The sequence below is a fragment of the Talpa occidentalis genome, unplaced genomic scaffold (assembly GCF_014898055.3).
Source record: "Talpa occidentalis isolate TD23 unplaced genomic scaffold, MPIMG_talOcc4v2.1, whole genome shotgun sequence".
Lineage (NCBI taxonomy): Eukaryota > Metazoa > Chordata > Mammalia > Eulipotyphla > Talpidae > Talpa > Talpa occidentalis.
Window position 1 is genome coordinate 84,384,954 of NW_026555331.1, and position 22,197 is coordinate 84,407,150.

Here is a 22,197-nt window from a genome sequence, read left to right on the forward strand (position 1 = left end):
CAAACAGCTCTAATCCTGTATTTTTGTTTACATGGTGGGTTATGTATTCCATTTTAGGGTATTCTTAGCAGAACAATTTGAGTTTCTTCAGCCACATCTGGATGCTGTGATGCCTGCGGTCAAAAAGCCCTTTCTTCAGCAGTTTTATTCTCAGGTCAGAGATGGTCTTATATTGTGTATCATTTCAACTGTGAGCAAGATAGGGTTGTCATATATTTTCTAGGTTTTTTCTTTGTTTTTAAATCTAGGGGTCCATTTCCAAACCCCAAAATGCCAGATTAAGACATTTGTTTATTTACTCATGAATTCCTATATTAACTAAGGACATATAGAATACTTTAGATAATAAACTTTCAGTCTTGCATAAGAGAGATATAGTTACAACTATTTACAATCAAGTATGATAAGGGGAAAGAAACAGTGATAGGGTATTTAACCTGACTGTATGGGGAAAGGTAGGGTTGTGGTTGGGAGGTAGTTGTTTAGAAAGGTTGGCTGCAGGGAGTGCTATTTAGACTAGACCAGCTGGGTGAGTCTATGACGTATGTGAACACTAGCAGATAAGAGAGAGTGTGATTCGAGTGAGCAGCTGAGGACCACTCACACTATCAGAGCAGGGGAAGGGGTTAGTAATGAGAAGGATGGCTGGAGTGACAGAAGGAGCCTCATGATGTATTGTGTTCTATACATACAGAGAAGTTAAAGAATTTGAGAAATATTTGCCAATATCCATGAAAATCTGTAGTTTTTTTAATAATTGTAATGTCTATGGCTTCAAGTTTTTTGAATGTCTCCAAATCTTTTGAGTAAGACGTTTGCTCATGAGTTAAAGTATGATCATAATTTAAGTCTCCAGGCATACAGTGTTTTATTTTCAAATATGATGTATACTAGAAACAGGAGCAAAATAGTCTCTGTAATTTTGACACTTTCAGAAAATATTTGATTTCTTTTTTGTGAAATTTATTTCAGACAGTCTCAACTGCCAGTGAACTACGCAAACCAATTTACTGGATTGTAGCTGGAAAAGCCATTGATTATGAACAGATGCTGCTCCTAATGGCTAATGTGAAATGGGATGTAAAAGAAATTATGTCACAACACAACATATATGTAGATGCACTGTTAAAGGCAAGTACTCTGGGAAGCAATTTGTTAAAGATGATTCTAGGAAAACTATCCCTGTTACTGCTGTGACTCTGAAATACTGAGATTTTTTTTTTTTTTTTTTATAGAGGCATTTTTTTTTAATTTATTTGTTTGTTTGCTTGTTTGTTTATACATGCACTGGGTACAGTCAGAAGCGCGGGAGGGTGAGAGAATTCACCAGAGCCAGAGCGGGGAGCAGAGCAGGCAGAAGGACCGAAGGACACTGCTGAGGGGAGCAGCGGGCGGCAGGAGAGGTCTGCGCGCCATGTGGGACCCTCCTCCGGTGGCCGGGGAGCAGCCGGGGATCGAACCGGCGCCGCAGAGGCTGCGGGCAGCCTCGCAACCCAGCGCTCAACGAAATACTGAGATTTTAGTCATTACCACATTTCTAGCTTTGTGATATGAAAGTTCCTGAATTGGAATGGGCTTAATTTCCAAATTTGTGGTGTTTTCTACTCAGCAGTACTTTGTAGATTTTTTCTTTTTGCTCACTGTCCATTTTGAGTTAGATTATTACCTGTCATGACTGATTTTGACATAATGTATCTCAAGTCATGACTGTAGTGAAGATATTTCTATTTAATGGAAGCATTTTTATAGTTTAATGGCTATTCATTAGCAAGACCTTGCCCTTGATTATTCTAAGTTGTTTTTTCTGGAAGTCATATTACTTTTACAATGTGTCATGTAAACACCTTTGCATTTAATTATTAATATTTGTAAGTTTTCTGGAAAGAAGTATTTTTTTTCATTTATGTATCAAGAACTGCTTGTTGATTACCTGACATGTGCCACATACTGATGTAGGAGCTGACAGTGAGGTTGTGAATTAAAGAACCTAAATCCCCTCAAGGAATTTACATGCTAGTAGGGGACAATAGTTCAGAGATAAATTAAGATACAGGACTAGATACAAAGACTTCCATGTCTCTCTCCTATAAAACTGGACCCATCAGCTCTTAGGGTGCCACACCATGATCTCTAGGTGTTATTGGTACGACAAGACGAGAACATGGAAGAAATTCAGAAGCACAGCTGCTCCCATTTTATGGATCCCTTCCGAGAAATGTCGTGTTTTGCTATGACCTTTGCCTAACTTGGAGAGAAGACTGCTTGAATGAGACAGCGCAGAGCCATTCGGCATACCTGTCAGAGCAGTGTATGCTGCTATGCTGTGGCGTTTATTTCCTGACACATGTTCCTCACAGTAGATTCTGGGATATCTTTAAAAGACTGTAAACTTTTATTGATACTAATAAAAATTGTTCCTGATTAAAAAAAAAAAAAGATATAACATTTCAGGTGATGCATACAGTGCTGTGAAAAAGTAACCAGCAGAAGAGAGAGTAGCAGGGTGTGGTAGGGGAGGACTGTCATTTATTTATTTGTGGTCAGAAAAAGACAAGTGAGAAGTGAGGAGAAGTCTGACTAAAGTGAGGAAATGAGGCGAGGAAAGAGCAGGTTGAGAAAATGAAAAGAGCTGTGAGAAAAATTTTGTTTTATATTTGCCAGTGAAAAGAAAATTGCTCTTTCCTAAGTTCCTAACTTTTATCTCATTTATACAAATGTTTTTACCTGCTTAGTTCATGTTTTACCTGCTTGCCCTAGAACACTAGAGAACAAGTAAGCAAAGCCAGAGATCAAAACAGAGATAGTGGCTGAATTCTATAGCCGTAGTATGTGAACTCCCAGCATAGTATCTTTATGGGGAGTGAGGCTGAAGATTGTAAGGCAGTCCCCACACTCAAAGAACTAAGGGTACCAAGATCAATTAGCACTGCTAATTGTGGAGATCTAAGGGGTGAATGGCAGCAAGGGTGCTCTTTATTTACCACCCTGGAAATACTTTGATTTCTAGAACTCACAAGAGACTTCAGTTGGCAATTTTAATTTGGGATGTGAATGATAAATATAATTTAAAAATAATGACATCCCCGCTTTTTTGAGCAGTTGTTTTTTTAACAGTTGTTACTGTTTTCTGTGATACGCTAACTATGGTATTCATAGAGACACAAGAGAAGAGAGACTTCTGTACTCAGTGAATATGTATACTAGAAGTAGTCTACTTGCTTCAGTTATTTTTTATTCCAAGAAACATGAATATAAGAAAAATAAGTTGTTACTCAGATTATAAATCTCAACCCAATTTTTAATATAAGACCTTTCATAAAGAACTTTTTTTTTTTTTTTTTTTTTTTTTTGTGGGACCCTTGCCGGAGGCGGCGGGGGAACGAAATGGCACTGCAGAGGCTGCAGGCAGCCTTGCAGCCCAGCGCTCAACCGCTGCACCACCAGGGGAGGCCCCATAAAGAACTTTTTGATAATGTTTGCTCTTTTTACTACCTTTAGGTAAATGTCCACAAACCTTTAGGTAAAAGCAGTTTTTAGTTGTTGCCCCAAAAGAATCACAGTTAAATGAAATGGGTTTATTTATTTATTACTCATTTGGCAAGCATTCTTGATCAGTGAATTTGATGTTAGCAATGAGTGCAATGGCATTTTATGCAGTAAGCATCTTCTCTTTTATCTTTAAAATAAATTGTTAATGAAAAGTACTGAGTCATCTTTTGAAATCCAGAGCAGTTAACTGTGCACAGCATAAACACGGTACAAAAACTACTGCTCTGCTACATTCATAAAATGAAAAAGAAGAGCATTTATTTATTTAACTTCAATTTTTACAGTTAAGCTCAGTGAATTGAAAATATACTCATTTTTCATAAATAATCAAAAGTAATTACTGTCCAAAATAAATGAAGAAAAATTATAATTTAGGAAGTAGCAAAAGAGAAAAGGGTAGCCCAGTAATCATTTTGTGGTAAGACCTTTCCCTTCTGTGTGCTGTTAGGAAATTTGAACATGTCAGTTTGTTAAGCATTGCATAGCTTCTCTGTTAAAGAAACTACAGAGAAAATTTTAATGCTTCCTAAATTTATCTGAAATAATATTGTCAAGAAATAGATATTTGTTTATATATATATATATATATATATATATATTTGTACCATTTGTTTTTGCAAATGGACATATGCAGATGATAATAGTTCAAAGAAACCAGAAGTACATTTACTGAAGGATAAACCATATGCCACTTTCATGTAATTGTTGGAATTGTCTAAAGTTAGTTATATATGTATATATATATATTTATTTTTAGTGTAATGTTGTCATAAAAGTAACTAATAGGCAATAAAAATGTTCACTTTCTCTGAAGGTAATAGAAAATATTTTGTTTCTTTTTGCAGCTAGACTTTGCAATAATTCAGTATATACTAATTTATTTACTTTTAAATAATATTTAGGAAAGAAAAATTTTCAGATTACTTTCTAAGGAATATAATCACAAATTACAAATAGTTCATTTGAGAGCAAATCTTAACTTCTTAAATATATTTTAATGCTATTATGTGTTATTAAGCTTTTAATCCATGCAGTTGTGGAAAAGTTGAGATGTAGAAACATTTAGACATTGTTAGCAATGTTTAATCAGCTGATGACACTTATTTCCTTTAAAATAAAATCTTGTATACTCCGTACTACAACATAATTTATTTAATTTGATATACTTAGAAAAATCCTTCACTTTAAGTGCAAATGATATTGGCATTCTTCTTGTTTTACTTGGTTTGATTTTGAGTCTTTCTGAATCTCCTGTTTTGCCACTAAGATGGGAAAGTAATATGGTATGATTATATTCACATATGGATTTGTGTCTTCTTAGGAATTTGAGCAGTTTAACAGAAGGTTAAATGAGGTTTCCAAGAGAGTTCGGATACCCTTGCCTGTCTCTAATATACTCTGGGAACATTGTATACGACTGGCTAATAGAACTATTGTTGAAGGGTAAGTTGTTTTTTTTTTTTTTTTAAAGCGTGAAGTGTGAATAACATTGTTTATTATCACTAATGATGAAGTAAATAGAGATAATGATAAATAGCAGATAATCCCATAATAATTGGTTTGACTTTGGAATGTAGTTGGAGAAGAAACCTCAACCCCACAGTGACTGTCTCTGTCTTTGCTTTCCTTTCTTGTTGGTGACCTACAATCAACTAATAGAGGAGTGCAAAATACAGCATGTAATGGTTATCTGAAAGTTAAACTGTTACAGAGATAACTATACTTGCAATTTATTGAAAACTCCATGCCATTTACTGAACCAAACATTTCAGGGGGTTCTATCACCAAATCCTATCATAAGCTCTCTTTTTTAAGTGTTATTGTTCTATTTTGTCAGTGAGAAAATTTAGCCTTAGAAAACTAAGGCTTTAAGAGTGAAATAACTTTGCAAGTTCACATAGTTTTTTAATGCAGAGTGAATGTATGAACTGATTTATGATAGCAAAATCAACATAACCATACGTCACTGTTCCCAATATCAGTGTTAAAACTTTGTAAGCCCTTCATATGTTGAGTTTACAAATCTATGGATCAATAGTCATTTCCCCCACGTAATCACAGATCATGTTTACTTCACCCATAACATGTCGAACACAAATAAGAATCAGTAGTATATTTAAAATAATCCCTGGAAAGCAAACTGCTATTTTAAAGACCATTCACAGTAATCTAGAATTGCACATCAGTTGAATTTTCACACTATTATTTGTCTGTTTTCTTTTCAACTCTAATTTGTTATTTAGAAAATAAATGTACTAGCAACTGGGAAGTTGACTGTGACAAGCTGAGAATAATCTTGGCATTTTGTATTTTAACCAGCAGTGCAATAAATCAAAATAGCTCTGCATCAACAAACATTATTGAAAATCATTTTTAACAAATTTGTTCAATAAATGGAAGAGTTAATAATGGGTGTTGTCTTTGTGTAAAACATTTTATTTTTTATTTATTTTATTTTTATTTAGGTAACTTTGGTTTGCAATGCTGCTTGTGTTTTAGAGGTGTAGTACCTCCCCCTTACAAATGTTCATATTAATTGAGTGGGGAAACTGGTCTTATAAAGCTACAAAGAACCTTAAAGTTACTCAATTTATTCAGTCCTTTTGCTTTGCAAATTATGAAACTGAGGCCCAGGTAGGTAAAACGTCTGCTAAATGACGGGAACATAGCCCAGTCCTTCTAACTCAAGTTCATGTGCTCTTTTTTTCTATAATTCTCTCCTTTCTGAAGAATCTCTTCAAGTAGGGGCTAGAGAAAAGTTTAAATACCTAAAGTTTTCTTTTCTGACTATCCTGTTGTTTGTTTTTTTATTGTGTCTTAGATATGCCAATGTCAAAAAGTGTAGTAATGAAGGTCGTGCCTTGATGCAATTGGATTTTCAACAGTTTTTAATGAAACTTGAAAAACTCACAGATATTAGACCCATTCCTGATAAAGAATTTGTGGAAACCTATATTAAAGCCTACTATCTAACCGAGAATGACATGGAGCGCTGGATCAAAGAGCACAGGGTGAGAACTGGAAAACAATTAATTAAGTTTTTATTCCTTTTCCTTCATGCTGTTTTTGTCTAGTGTACTATATAATTCAAAATCATAAGAGTGAAATATAAAGAAGCATTTGTTATTAGCATGAACCATGTAGGCCAATTCTTTACCACAGGCAGACACTGTCTGTGAAGTGCTCTTTGCCTAATCAAATCCTTTTGATACCTTTGTGAAGTGTAACTCTAATTATCTGGAAATACAGCTAGAGTCTGAACATTAGCTGTGTTTATACTGCAACTGAAAGCTGTGTGTTGCTGAAGTTGGGTAACATCAAGGCAAATTGAATACAGCAACAGTGAGATGAGTCACAAGCTAAAGTCTGTTATATAACCTAAAATTAATATAGCCCTCAGCAGTGAATTATTGACATCCTGAACACATTGACAAGTAGTAGTGATGATTAAATATATAGTAATATTTTAATAACAAATTTTAACTTTATTCTATATTAGATTTTACCTGAAGTATAGATGTGATTATTTTTCTCTCATGTGTGGAAATACAAGTAGAGAAAATTACTATTTATTGAGTATTATTTAATGTCAATGTATGATATGGTTCAGCTGAACATGTCACCAGAGCATGTTCAATATGGGAAATATTTCTATGCTATTGTCATATCATTTGTCTAGGCAGCAGTCAGTATGTGGCGATAGATTTAATGAAAATGTGGGAAGTGTTATAATTGTCATTAAAATCTCACCTTTTGATGATGTCAGTGCTCACATTTGTTTGAGCTATACACATCTTGTGTAAAAGCTAAGTAAAATTGTATTTCATTTCACTGGGTAAGGAAGTGAGAAATTATTTATATTTACTTTATCAGATTCATGCTTTTTGGTTTCAGCATTCTAGAAAAGTGAAATGAACCTGAATCATTAGTTTGAGTTTTGTGTAAATGTGCCCACTTTAGCTCAGTTTCAGATCTTTGGGCACGTAGTAGAAACTCATATACTGTTTTCAGTGATTTTGATAAGCACACTAGAATTGAGAATTGAGAAGATTTCACCAGTGTAGTCCCACTGACTTTAGACATTTGGAAACCAAAAATGCTAAAACCAGGTGCAGATGGACTGCCCAAGATTGCTAGAACGTAAACTATGAACACTTCGTGCTGAGGAAGAGGGTTGGGGAAAGAGCACAACTGAGGAGAAGAAGCATGGCTCTTAGATGTGTGTTACTTGATGCAACAACAATGATCATTTTAGGGTTTGTTTTTTTTTTATATATATAATGGACTAAAATTTTTGACTTAGTAATTTTGGAAGAGTTTTAATGATCTGATATTTTTTATTCAGTGAAATTTTGCTAGCTGTAGCAACTGTCATGTCTTCTAGAGAACTCACAGTAACTTGTCCAGTTCTTGATGATAGTAGATACTCACTAAGTGTGTATCACATGTGATTCTCTACATAAGAGAATTTACCAAATCCTTCCATGTGCTGTCAGAGGGCAGTTACGCAAACTGAGCAGTTTGCTGAGTTTTTAAAATGAACTCTTTCTCATATTTTGAAATTATAGTTTCTTTTGTGGTTATCTCCAGTGAAGACAGATTTTCTTCCCTTATTAGATGATAGTGCACAACTGTCTGTCCCTGTCAGGACTCTTACTATTCCACCCCCAGGGCCAAATCAGTATGCAAAACACTTGTGTCCCTGTTCATTCTCATCCTGGAAACTTGTTTTCTGAAATTCAAGAACCAAATAGATTTGGATAGTGAAAGATAGTCATTAACTGTATATACTAGCTACCAGGTATAATATAAGGGTTTAAAAACCAATGGCTTTATGATCCTTGTTTCCTTATTTATTTATGTTAAATAAATAAAGAGTTGTTTTTCTGTAGTGGGAAATTCTTTTTTGCCCAAAATTTTTACAAAATGTAGTGTCAGAAAATACTTATTCAAAAGCATTGAAAAGGTTTGAAAAGTCAGTGTATTTTGATAAATTGAATGACAAAGACTATCACAAGTAACAAGCATAAAGTGTGTGATCTTCAAATACAAAGCTTAAGCATATCAGATTACTTACTATGACCCATTAAAAAGATTCTAGTGCTTCCTGTTTCAAATGTGTGTAACGGTACCCTTATTCACTGTTACCAAAGGTCAGTAAGCAGTTGTCTTTTGTGTCTCAATTATGATTTCCACTGCTTTTCGCTAATTTGCGGTGCTCAAGCACTAACCACTTAGAACTGAATATTGTCTGGTTTTATGTTGCATTGATAAAACACATGTACTACTGTGTTTCAGTGTACTAATTTTGCATCTTTTTTTGAGCAGGAGTATTCAACGAAGCAGCTGACCAATCTGGTGAATGTTTGCCTCGGATCCCATATCAATAAGAAAGCAAGACAAAAACTTCTAGCAGCCATAGATGATATAGACAGACCTAAAAGATAATGAGCACACTCTCTCCCCTCAGTGGCATTGATCTTCTGTTGACATGTATGACATGACAGCCAATTTTTCATGCACTCATGACAAAACTAAGAAAAGTTTGCGCATGTTATTTATAACTGGAAAGTGGAAAACAGTGAAGTTTCTGTGATGTTCTCAAATGACTTTTATATCCTCTGGTCTCATCAATTACTAGTTTCATTTGTTGTCATCCTCTCCCAAAATGGTATTATTGCTTCATCATAACTATTATGTGATTACAGTTGCACATTTTATAGAAGAATGTACTATAAGTATATATTTAGAAGAAGCAGTGACCAGGTATCCATTGGCAGTGTTTGGAAAATGATTTTATGTTGGCATTTTTCTCCCCTCTGAACTTAGTTCTTGATAAGCATAACAAGAGAGGGTTAATGTACAGTATCTCCTAATTATGAGGACTGCATGAGAAGTGAAAAAATGTACATGTACACAAAATAGTTGAAAAATCAGTATGTTCTCTGTGTTTTTAAATGTTGACGTTTATGTCAGGGTTAATTTGGTTATGACGAAGTGATCATAAATGGTGAATTTAATAAATAATATGCTCTAACATGATCAGCCTGTGTGAAAGTGCTTGTGATATTTTTCCATGGCAGAATCCATGAATGCTGGTGCATTTTTTTCATGTGTTACAGTATGACTGATCATTATCCTAAAATCTGTGGTGAAAAATGATTTCATTGGGTATTCCTTTGTAGTGCTCTAGAAGCATACTGAAAGGAAATTATGGGGTTTTCTTAATTTTTAAAAACATGAGACATTTTTTCATATTAGCTTTACACTCTTTAAATTCAACTTTAGTCTTCGAACAGCAAAATCTGCAAGGAAAGGACTGTGTTAGAAAGTCAAGCATAATGTTCATCTTTTCTTAAATATTTTATACCAGGTGTAAATTAATGGGAGTTTAATTTATGACAAAATTGCAACTCAGTTAATTAGTCTTTAGTAACTGTGTACTGTTCATATAAACTTTGCTTTGAAGCCAGGGATCTTCTACCAAGACACAATCATAACATCAGTTTCCCATGCACTCCTGTCAACTGTCCAATAAGGGATTTTTTTGTATGTTCTTTCTCACTGGCAAGTAGAAGAAATCTAAATGTGTGTGGTGTTGGTCTAGAATTTTGTGCATGACCTGTAACCTTAACAGCTCACAAAATGCTGAAACATCTTACAAAAAACATGCTTGTGTCTGGGAGCTAAAGTACTGAAGTAGGGGGGCAAGAGGAAAAAGGGGCAAGGGATCAGAAGACAGTTGCCATTCAGTGTCCACCGTAACCAGTACGGTATAATGGGAAGCACTTTTAGAATATGTGCATGGGTGGGGTTTTGTGTACCTGTGATGAGTTTTTTTTTATTTCACCCCTCCCTTTGCAGTTCCTTTACTATTGATTTCCTATTGACATTAAAGCTTTCCTTGTGGTGCCATTACCACCTACTTGGGGTGCTAGAGTGTGTACTTGTAAGGTAGAGTCTGCCGGTAGCCGTTACCTATCTGCTGCCACTTGAAGAAAACAAACATGAAATAAACTTGGCCCTTGTGTTTAAAATGATGCATTCAGCTGGGTACATAAAGAGCTAATCAATCTCATTTGTTTCTCAGTTGATTAAGAACTACTTATTTCTTCTTTTTTTATGCAGATTTTATAGTGGACTCTTTAATTTCTACGTTAGTTTGCTCTAGATAGTATTAACAGGATTCACCTGTCTGGTAGAGTGTTTTCTAGGGTGGTAAGAATTGATAGAAATGAGTTACTCATCTTGTTAAAGACTCACCCATGCAGTGGTGTAGTAGGCCTTTTTAATTTATCCATGCCTTGCTTTCTCCATCTTCAAAATAAAAATGGCAAATCTTTTCAGTGCTTTTTGGAAAAGCCTCTTTTTTTTTTTTGCATTAAAAGATAGTTCATCCACAGCCTCTGCATTGCGGGTTCAATCCTGGCTGGCCAGGGAGCAACCCACATGACGGAGCAGACCTCTCCTGTCTCGCCCGCTGCTCCCCTTAGCAGTGTATTTCGTCAATCTGCCTGCTCTGTCTCTGGTGAATCCTCTCACCCTCCCGCACATCTGGCCTGTACCCCGGTTCTTGTATAAAAAAAAATCTTTAAAAAAAATAAAAGATAGTTCAATAAGTGCTAATTAATATCAAAATAATTGAATCATGAAATTGCCTAGTATCAGGAGTTACCAAATATTTCTCAGTGATATTGAATTATAACCATGTAATATTTTTTGAAACTAATTTTAAGATAGATAGAATGAAAAAGGTTGAGAATGTAAATGGAATCATACATGTTCCCAAAACTCAATATTATATAAAAAGTTCTTTTTGTGTCTAAACTTTCCTTAACTTTGATATTTTATATAAAAATGTCATGTAGAATTTAAGACTCTAAGTTGCTATGAGAACATAGTACATTACCCCCTGAGAAAAAAATTGTTCTACAACTACATTAAAACATGCTAGGGAGACACATAGCGATGTAAGTGAACTAGTTTGCTTCAGGCAATAAATCCTAAAAAGATCTTATATGTTCACTTTGACTAATAAGTTCATTTGCTCAACTTATAAAATGAAGGAGAATTTCTCTTGAAGCCAAAACCATGTGGTGGTTTATCATATCTTTAAGGAGAATTTTCTTTTAAAATTTCTTTTTAGCTGAGTGCTAAGGTGAAACTTAAAGTTAGATGAATAGCTTTTCCTTTGCCTATTCGCTGAAATGTAGTCATAAAAAAGGCTTGTAATAAACTCACTTTGAAGGCATAGTTATCTTTTGTAATGAAAAATTGGACTTTAAATATAAGTTGTGCACAAAGCAAAAACAAATTGGTCCAGGAGGAAAATATTTATATTTATACATTTAATCTTTGGAGTAATTTTAATGTAGACTTAGTAGTTAACAAAGTGATATTTAACTCTTGACAATGATTAACGACAAGAGAATTATTTTTATCCTGTTGTAATCTTTGTAAATGTTAAGATCTGTGCAGCTTTCAACAGATTAGTTTTTACTACAATGGAAAATATTTGCTCAATTTTTATCATCCACAGGTTTTTAAAGGCCATCAAAAAGTTTAAGCTGCATGGTTCTCTCAAGGATAAAACTGTGTCAGATTTTATACATGACATTTTTTAGCTGATTAAAAATGAATGGTGTAAATAATTTATTGGTGGGCCTCCCCGGTGGCTCAATGGTTGAGTGCTGGGTTGCGAAGCTGCCCAAAGCCTCTGCGGCGCCGGTTCGATCCCCGGCTGCTCCCTGGCCACCGGAGGAAGGTCCCACATGGCGCGCAGACATCTCCTGCCGCCCGCTGCTCCCCTCAGCAGTTTACTTCGGTCCTTCTGCCTGCTCTGCTCCCCGCTCTGGCTCTGGTGAATTCTCTCACTCTCCCGTGCTTCTGACTGTACCCAGTGCTTGTATAAATAAATAAATAAATACTTAAAAATAAATAAATAATTTATTGGTTTTGATAATATTTTTCTTGATTAGCAAACGGTTTTATAAAATTTCTAAGTGTACCTTGTCATATTTTTTTTAATTGAAAACAAAACCACAACTAAGAATTCTTCACTTGGTGGGGATCTTGGGGAGTGGTAAGAACTTGGGGAATAAGAATAACTTTCTGGGATTTTGGTACTTTAAAGATATGATTTATTTTTGTTTTGTTTTTGATGAAGAACCATTTTTGTAAGGACTCTACTGATCACATTATCAAAACTAAAAAGACTGCGGAGAATTTCCAAATTTACTTTTTTTACTTCTGCTTTTTTCTTTTTTTAAGTAATTTTTTACACTGAACTGAGTCTTTTAATCTAGAAGTGATCATTTTCTTGATCAACAATATTTTATTCTTTTTCTCCCTAGTTCCTGATCTCCTAATTCTGCCTATCGGTAATCAAAAGGATTTCTGTCTTTAAAAAAAACAACAAAACACATATCCAGACCGTGGGGATTTTTATTCAGCTACTATAATCAGCAAACCAATATTTGCCTTAGATGGAGACAACATTTTAGTCAGGGTTTCTATTTCAACAGGGCTCAGTTCTGGAACCTACACAAAAGTGTGTCAGATAACCACTGAAAGACATTTTTTTTGCTGATTACCTTACCTTCCTTCTGTTGCACCTAGTAATAATACCTAGTCACTAGTCCACCTTGAAGGACCCAACCAAGACGGTATCTTTTCCACGAGACTTATCTTAGGAGTATATACGATGAAGAAAAATAGGGAATGGTGGTAACACTATTTTACCAAGTTGATAGCAAAACTCCCCACTTGACACATAGTGGGGAGGCTAGCCAGGCAATTTTCTGGGGCAGAGTTGTAGGCTGAAGTAATAGTGAGTGCAAAGGCCCTAAGGTGAAGGCTGCTCTTCTGATAACCGGGAGGCCCGCCAGTGTAGCTGGCACAGGAAATGGGAGAGCATAGGAGGGGTCACACAGAGTGAAGGCCTATGAACCATGGAAAGGACTTTGCTTTCAGATGGAAAGCATTTGGAGGGTTGTGGGCAGAGTGGTGACTTGGATTTCTGCCTTAGGTTTTAGCAAAATTACTGTTTTTGAAAAACATTCACAGGAGGATGAAAATTAAAGCACAGAGACAAAGAAGCTAATAGACTAACCCAAAGGAGACATGATGGTGGCTTTAAAGCAGTAGTGTTGGTAGATGAGGTGAGAGGTGGTCATATTCTGGACATTTCACAGGTAGAGAATAGGATTTGTTGATTGGCTGATGTGATGTTTGAGAAAAGAATTAAAGATGATTTTAGGACTTTTGGTTGAACTAGAAATCTGGGAGAGCTGGATTTGTGAAGGTGATCAAAAGAACAGTTTGGGGTAGGTAAAATACCTTGAAATGTATTGTTGAAGGTGTGGAAAAGGCAACTGTGCATATGAATCTGGAGTTCAGAGAACATCAGGCTTTGTGTAAATGTGAGAATCATCACCATGTAGCAGAAAACCAATGCTTCCATTAGAGGCAAGAAATTCATACTTGGTCTATGAATTTAGTTTTGCTCTTTTAGAAGTTCATTTTTTACATTGAAATGTACATTTATTTATTCCTCAGTTTGGGGGAAACTATTTTTAAGAAGTGTGTTTTTTTAATCAAGGAGACACTGGTTTACAATACTGTATATGATTCAGTGGTATAGGTTCAACCTCTTAGGGAATAGGCTCCCACACCATACCCATCACTAAAGTATCAATAATCCTCAACCGTAGTCCACTGGGCTCCTTTCCCCTGCTCCCCACATCTACCCTTTCCCTGTGGTAGCCCCAATAATGCAGTCAGATTTCAAGGGTTTGTTTTGAAATACCACCTCATATCCATATTAAAAAGACCAGAAACAACAAGCATTGGCAAGGATGTGGAGAAAAAGGAACCCTCCTACTCTCTTGGTAAGAATGTAGACTCGCTCAGCCCCTATGGAAAACAGTATGGAGGTCTCCCAAAATATAAAAAATTGATCTGCCATATGACCCAGCAATCCCAGACCCGGGTATCTGTCCAACGATACAAAAACACTAATTTGAATAGATATGTATAGTATGTTCATAGCAGCACTATTTATAATAGTTTATATACAATGTGGCATACAAACATGATGGTATACTATTCAGCTAAAGAAAACCCCATGCATTCTTGTTACAAGTGTGTAACAATATGGATGGAACTGGAAGGGCTTATGCTAAGCGAAATCAAGTCTGAAAGAGAAAGACAAAGCAGATGGTTTCAGATGTGGAGTATAAAGAAACAAAGGAGGGGCCTCCCTGGTGGCCCAGAGGTTAAAGACAGCGCTCTCAAGCTATCACCAGCTGCTACAGCAAAGCACGGGTTCAATATCCTGGCCAGCTAGGAAAGTGACCCACATGGCACAGCAGACCTCTCCTGTCTGGCCCGCTGCTCCCCTCAGCAGTGTATTTCAGTAGATCCCCCTGTTCTGCTCCCCACTCTGTCTCTGGTGAATCCCCTCACCACTCCCCACCCCACCTCCTGACCCCACACCTCTGGCCTACACCCTAGCTCTTGTATGCATAAATAAATAAATAAATAAATCTTTTAAAAATATGTAAAGAAACAAAGGGACAGACAAAATTCTTGACCCATGAATATTAATGCTAGTATTGGTCCCCTTCGGAGCTGCCATTTATCTTGCAATTGGGCTTAGGACAACTTTCACCTTTCACATCACACAGAATGGGCTAAGAACTAGACTCCTGAAGGAACTTACCAGCTCAAAAAAAAAAAAAAAAAAAGACCTAGAGAGAGACATTGCCACATTGCCCCCTACCCCTTTGCCCTTGTCATCATGAGAGGTGGACAAGGCCAGGAGAGTACAGGGACTGTCCTGGGGGAGGGTTACATTTCAAAAATTTCAGTAACATTTCAATTTCTGAAATTTTTCTTAACTCCTGCAGGCAGTCTGAGATGAAGTTTGACTTGTTTTAATAGATTGACCTAGACCAGTGGTTCTCAAAGTGTAGGTCCCAGACAAGCCTCAGTGTCACCTGGTATAAAGGCAGGACTGGACCACAGTGCAGGTTTTCGGATCCCATGCAGACCGGGTAAAGGAGGAGTCAGAGTCCTCAGTAGTTTTGCAGGTTTTTTATTTGGGGTTCACCAGGCATATGGCAGGCAGGGGTGCTGGCTGGGGGGCTGGGAGGCTGGCAGGCCTCCCAGCCCCCAGCAAGTCCTCACTCTATCTGGGCTCTCTGGTGATCTCGGCTTCTCTTTCGGCTTCTGCTTCGGCTTCTACTGCTGCTGCTGGCGTCCCCGTGACGCCGCCCTTAAAAGCACAGTCTTAGCTCAGCTGAATCCCATCTACCTATGCCCACACCCTACTCCAGGTGCCCGCCATCAGGCATGCACTCAGGACAAGGATCCATCATCTATCCTGATGGCGGAAGGGCAGAAAAGCCTGATATTTTCTTTACCCTACACCTGGGAACTTGTTAGACTAGTAATTTCTCAGGCTCTATCCAATACCTCTGGAGCAGAAACTCTAGGGGTAGGGCCAGGCAATAGTAATTTAGCGGTGTAGGGTAAAGAAAATACCAGGCTTTTCTGCCCTTCCGCCATCAGGATAGATGATGGATCTTTGTCCTGAATGCATGCCTGATGGCGGGCACCTGGAGTAGGGTGTGGGCATAGGTAGATGGGATTCAGCTGAGCTAAGACTGTGCTTTTAAGGGCGGCATCACGGGGACGCCAGGAGCAGTAGAAGCAGCAGCAGCAGCAGTAGCAGCAGTAGAAGCCGAAGCGGAAGCGGAGAAGCAGCAGAAAGAACGCCAGAGAGCCCAGATAGAGTGAAGACTTGCTGGGGGCTGGGAGGCCTGCCAGCCTCCCAGCCCCCCAGCCAGCACCCCTGCCTGCCATATACCTGGTGAACCCCAAATAAAAAACCTGCAAAACTACTGAGGACTCTGACTCCTCCTTTACCCGGTCTGCATGGGATCAGAGAACCTGCACTGTGCCCGGTCCGGCCTTTACAAGCGGGTCCTGATGCATGCTAATGTCTGAGAACAATTCCCTTCAGCTTCCTTGTTCCACACACACAATAGCTTCAAAATTATTCTGTAGAGTTGTTTATCTGGAACTCTCCCCCCACAGAAGGGATAATAATATAGCTAATTTAGCTATCGGGCTAAAGAGGTCTTTTTGCCCTGTTAAATTTTTTTTTTTTTTTGCTCAATTTAGTTCAAGAATTACTACCTTTCCATGAAATATTTCCTAGAGCGTTGCCTTCCCCCAAATGAGTGCCAGTGTTTAAATGGGCCACCAAACATGGGTGACTCCTTTACACTGAGAGCAGATGAGATTCTCCCAGGGGATTTTTAATTGGTACATTAGTCACAAGAAGGGAGACAAGAGACTCTCCAGGAATAACTAACAGTTTATTATATTACGAGATTTGGTCCTTCTTTCAGCAATTAATTAGATCGGGGGAGAGTGAAGCTAGTTGACAAGCTAGTAAGGGACGCAGGCCTCAAATGGTTATTATTGGTGAATCACCTGTTGTCAATTTTACTTTGCTTGCAGTCATTACCCAAATCTAGGAAGTGCTGCAACATCGAACAACTCTGGTTGCAAATACTGCAGGGTTTTGTGGAGCCTCTGTTTTATTACAAAGCCACAGCTGGACTCCATAAAGAAGGTGTCGGAGACATCCCTTTTAGCTCTTAAAATGAAAAATAGAGTTATTAAACTGTAGTTATTCTGAGAGTTCCATCCAGCTCTGCACAAAAGAGATTATTATTATCCTTTTCCTAATGGAATATATCAGTATGATCATTGTGACCAGTCAGAATTACTGGGGGAGAGGATAATGGGGACAAAGTGCAGACCTTCTTTTGTATGTTTCTTATGAGACGAATTCTAAGAGCTGTGCTTTCTGAGAACTTTTAAAGATCTACCCTTTCCTCAAAAAATATTGTACAACTTATTTTTGTCTTGTTTGCAGCCTACACAGCAAACCTGTTCTGACCTGCTCCCGCTGTGTGGACATCCTTTACCAGCAACTCCAGCAGCCTTCTGTCTTCACCGCTTGTCTAGCACTCCCGATTTCCCTGGCCACATGCAGTCATCTCAGGCATGCCTTCCTGGCTACTTTATCCATCGTCATTCCTTCGCATACAACCTGTACCACATTCTGTGCTCTTTGTGCTTCATTGCTTTGGTTGTGTTGTCTTGGCTTGATCTCCTGCAGGAGGGGGCTGTCAACTGTGTTTGCACATCTCTTATAACACTCAGACCAACACTGAGCAATCTTAAGAGATAATATTCCTGAAGTATATTTTCTCAGCTTTACAGAGATATAATTGACACATAACAATATATAAGGATAATGTGTCCAATGTATAGATTTACTACACTTAGATATTGCAAAATGGTCTCACCACAGCATTAGTTAACAACTCCATCCTCTTACTTAATTACCATTTTTTTTGGTGGTGAGATTTATTTAAGATAAATGCTCTCAACAATTTTCAAGAATATGAAACAGTACTAATAGCACTTCAGTACTGTTAGCATAATCACCATGCTAACCTTTGGATCCTCAGAACTTGTTAATCTTGTAACTGGAAGTATGTATCCTTTGACCAACATCCTAGTGCCCTCACTCACCAGGTGCTGGTAATCACCATTCTTGTCTCTGTTTCTCTGAGTTCAGCTTTTTAAAATTCCACATAGAGTGATATTGTACAGTATTTGTCCTTTTTTGTCTGAGTTATTTCACCTTAGCATAATGTCCTTAAGATTTATCCAAGCTGAATGGATCAAGAAGATGTGGCATATATACACAATGGAATATTATTCAGCAATCAAAAAGATAAACTCATGCCTTTCACCGCAACATAGATGGAGCTATCAATAGAAGGGATTATGCACAGTGAAATTAAGTCAGAAGGAAAAAAAAATGGTATCACATATTGGAGGAATACAGGGAAACTGAATATAGGGAAAAAGGCAAAACTTGCAGGCAAACTATAAGGGAGGGGGGAGTAGGGTCAGCAAAGGAGAGGGAAGAATACAGGGGACTATGGTGATGTTTCATAGTGATATGGTGTTGGGAGATTTATGGGCACTACACCTGAGGGAGAAATCAAATAATGTCCAAAAATGACAACAATGTAAGAAAATAAAAAAGTTTAATAAATTAAAAATAAGACTGATCCAAGTTGTTGCAAAGAGCAGGGCTATATTTTCTTCTTTAACCATTATGTTGCAATGTATGATATCACATCCATTCATTCATTGATAGATATTTTAAGTTTTTTCCATTGCTTTGCCAAGGCATAAATGCTCTGTCTGTATCCATTTAATCCCAACAGATCTATGTGGTAGCTACCATTATTCTCATTCTCATTCTATAGATCAGGAAATTTGGTAATTCACTTAATTGCTATGTATTACTCAGCCAGTAAAAGGAGGAGGTGAATTTAACTCAGACATGCAGACATCTGTTGTGAATGCATGGCTCACACATTACTATACATTCCAAGCCGTGTCATGCAAATATTTTTTAATTGGTTCATTTAAAAAAAGTATATCTTACTCTATACAGAGATAATAAATAGAGGGCTTTCCCTTCCTATTTGGTCCTAGCCAGGTTACATGAGCTGGATGTATGTTGATGACTGGGGCTTCTGTTGAGTTCATAAATCTTTCATCCTCACCTTCAGCTCAAGTTATCCTGGTGTGCCATAATTTTAAATAACAGTTCTGTTCCTTTAAGATGGAATAATACTAGCGCCTGCTTTTTAGGTTATTGTAATCAGAAAAAGAAATGTGAACACATTCTCAGAATAGTGCCTAGCAGATATTAAGAATTCAATAAATATGGGTCATTACTGTTAACCTTGTTTATTTTTTTAAAGATTTATTTATTCATGCATACAAGAACCTGGGTACAGGCCAGATGTGTGAGAGGGTGAGAGGATTCACCAGAGACAGAGCGGGGAACAGAACAGGCAGACTGACGAAATACACTGCTGAGGGGAGCAGCGGGCGAGATAGGAGAGGTCTGCCTCGCCATATGGGTATCTCCCCGGCAGGCCCTAATGGAACTGGCTCTGCAGAGGTCAGGATTGAACCGGCACTGCAGAGGTTGCGGACCGCTTCATAGTGCTGTGCTCAACCACCTGCGCCACCAGGGAGGCCCTATTAACCTTGTTTAATGAAGGTTGTGACTAGGGCTTAGGACGCTGAAGCAATTTTTTCAAAGTGACGCAGCAAGGGATGGAAATAGAGCTTGAATCCAGGGCTCTCCCCATCACTGCTTCTGGCAGCCGGCTGATCCACGTATTGGCCCCCACGAGGACCTCTCAAATTTCTTCAGAGTGCTGGTCTGCCTGAACTGCATCCCAGTAGTAACTCCTTGAATGTGCATGTGCCTCCTTCCCTAGGGGCTTACTGGCAGACTGCAGAATGCATGCTTGACCTTAGTGGGTCTCCTTCAGTTTTAACTGCTTCCAGATGAAGTAACAGAAACTCTGCGGGTGAGTCCTCATTTGGGGAAGGGAGAATTAGCGTTTATGCCAGGCATAGGCAGATGCTCAAGAAAGTTTCCCCTTATGCACTCTTTGGGTAAATCACCTAAGGGATCCTCTTCTGACTCAAGAAATTCGAGTCTGATGCACATGGCTGTGGCAGTGTCTCTGCTGTCCCCTCAATGTCTAAGGAAATTCCAAATGTTGTGCTCAGTGCCACTTCAGGTGTGAGGGAGGTTTCATCTTTATCTCCTCTTCATAAAAAGATGTGCAACTTTCCCAATTTTTCTTCAGGGAGTTTATGTCTCAGGCTGTTAATTGGTAGGTAGGTGGCCCTTAGGTAATAAAAATGTCCACATTCAAGGCTGGTTAGCACTGAGTTCCTTATACTTTCTTCCATGTGGTAGAATCTCATTTCCCCTCTCTCTCGCTTCATTGTCTCCACGCCTTCCTCTCTCATTCCAGTCACCCCACTGCAGACCCTTTCTTGGGGAACAGAAGAAATTGTTCTGCAAATGAGCATGTTTTTATCGACAAAGGTCAACTGTTTCAGCTTCTCTGAGGGTTGAAGCAAGAAATATGGTGCTTGGATGCTAGCTAAGCAAAGGAAAGAAAAAATACACAGAAAACCCACCTGAAGCATTAATGAGGATATACTACTGCCATTTATCATTATCTTAAGATTGTCAGGAGAGTATTCTCAATTCTTTTAATAGGATCCTTTGTCGTCTATAAATTTAAAAATACAAGGACCTAATACTTTTCACTCCAGACTCATGTGCTCGCGCGCGCGCGCACACACACACACGCACGTGTGCGCACATTCCCCCTCACCCCCATCTTCATTGACTAAGTAAACAAATGTACTGCCTAGTATCTGTTCCTTCAGATAATGGGATGGTTATTTTAAAATTTATTTGGGCTGAGGTCTATCGCTTACCTCTTCTGAGTCATTAATCTTTGAGACAAGGCTGGTTGCAAGCAAACTAACTGCAGTTTTGTACCTGAGATTTAAGTGTATGTCAATAATAAAATTCTAAATGAGATTATAATTAGCACTCACCGAGGGACTGAGACTTGGCAGTACCTGATATACTTTTCTCAGTAGCTACTTTGTCTTCATCTTCAAAAACTCATTTGTTTAAAGTTGGTTTAAGTGCTTTTCTAACCATCTTGTGCAGGAAAATCAAGTTAATCTTTGCGATTGACGTTCCATTGGTTACTAGAGACATATTAGAAGAGTTTTCAACATATCCCCAATGTAAAAGTGTTCTTTGGCACTTAACCATCATGTAATGAGAGGAGCTTGGTGCATGTGTTTTTTGGGCACCTTGATGGTTTTCTTTTCAATTTTAAACCAAAATAGATGTTTGCCTTTCCATGATAAAGGTCAAATTCTTCCTCATTTTTCTTGACTTTTCTTGCGCTCTTGTAGGTGTTAGATTTCATCGTCCGGAGAATATGAAAAGAGTGTTTGAGAAAAGATCATGATATAATAAAAATGATGGTGGCATAGGACACTTGGTGCAGGGACTGAGATGGGCAAGGATTGATCATTTGCTGCAATAAGAAACTGACCCTCAATCTTCAGGGACAATGTGTAAGTGACACAATTGTCTTTGAAGCAGGAAGCTTTAACAATGATGGACCACACTAGAATAGTCTACCTGACAAGGTAGAGTTGGAGGATAAAGATTATATTAATAAAATAGTTAAGGATTGAGCTTGCAGATGAAAGGCAAGCATTATCTCTTTGCTGTGATTTCCATGATGGATCTGCATGGAGGCAGCAGTAATGTCAGGAGTCTTGTGCACCTGAAGTCCAGAAACATACTATTCACTCAGAACCCAGTGAATACTGTGCTGTGGGAGGCAGCACACAGGTTGCTGGAGGGATCTCTTTCAATATTTGTACACTGGATTATTTTAAATGTCAATTTAAGAACTTATATAAATTTCTTCTAAATATTTTATTTCTTTTGACCTAGTTAGCCTATCTAGAAGTTCTTTTGTTGCATATTTTGTCATTTGGAATATGAGGCATGGCCGATTTTGCTTGCCCCAGTGGTAAGGAAGTATTTCTTGAAGATCCTCATCAAGTGAATAAAATTGCGAGTTGGTCAGAACCGAAGACAGAGCTCTCAGGCCTGGTAAAGGACAGCTCCAG

General features: G+C 37.8%; 1 protein-coding gene across 1 annotated transcript in view; it reads left to right on the forward strand.

Annotated features, from left to right (window-relative positions):
• The window catches only part of VPS50 (VPS50 subunit of EARP/GARPII complex), a 119,842-nt gene extending 110,244 nt beyond the window's left edge, over positions 1-9,598 (forward strand). Inside the window, exons 24-28 of the mRNA XM_037507961.1 lie at positions 58-154; positions 973-1,131; positions 4,871-4,992; positions 6,371-6,560; positions 8,878-9,598. Of these exons, the coding sequence (XP_037363858.1) occupies positions 58-154; positions 973-1,131; positions 4,871-4,992; positions 6,371-6,560; positions 8,878-8,997 (688 nt within the window). The 3' untranslated portion in view covers positions 8,998-9,598. The remainder of the gene's footprint in view (positions 1-57; positions 155-972; positions 1,132-4,870; positions 4,993-6,370; positions 6,561-8,877) is intronic.
• The last annotated feature ends 12,599 nt before the right edge of the window (positions 9,599-22,197 follow it).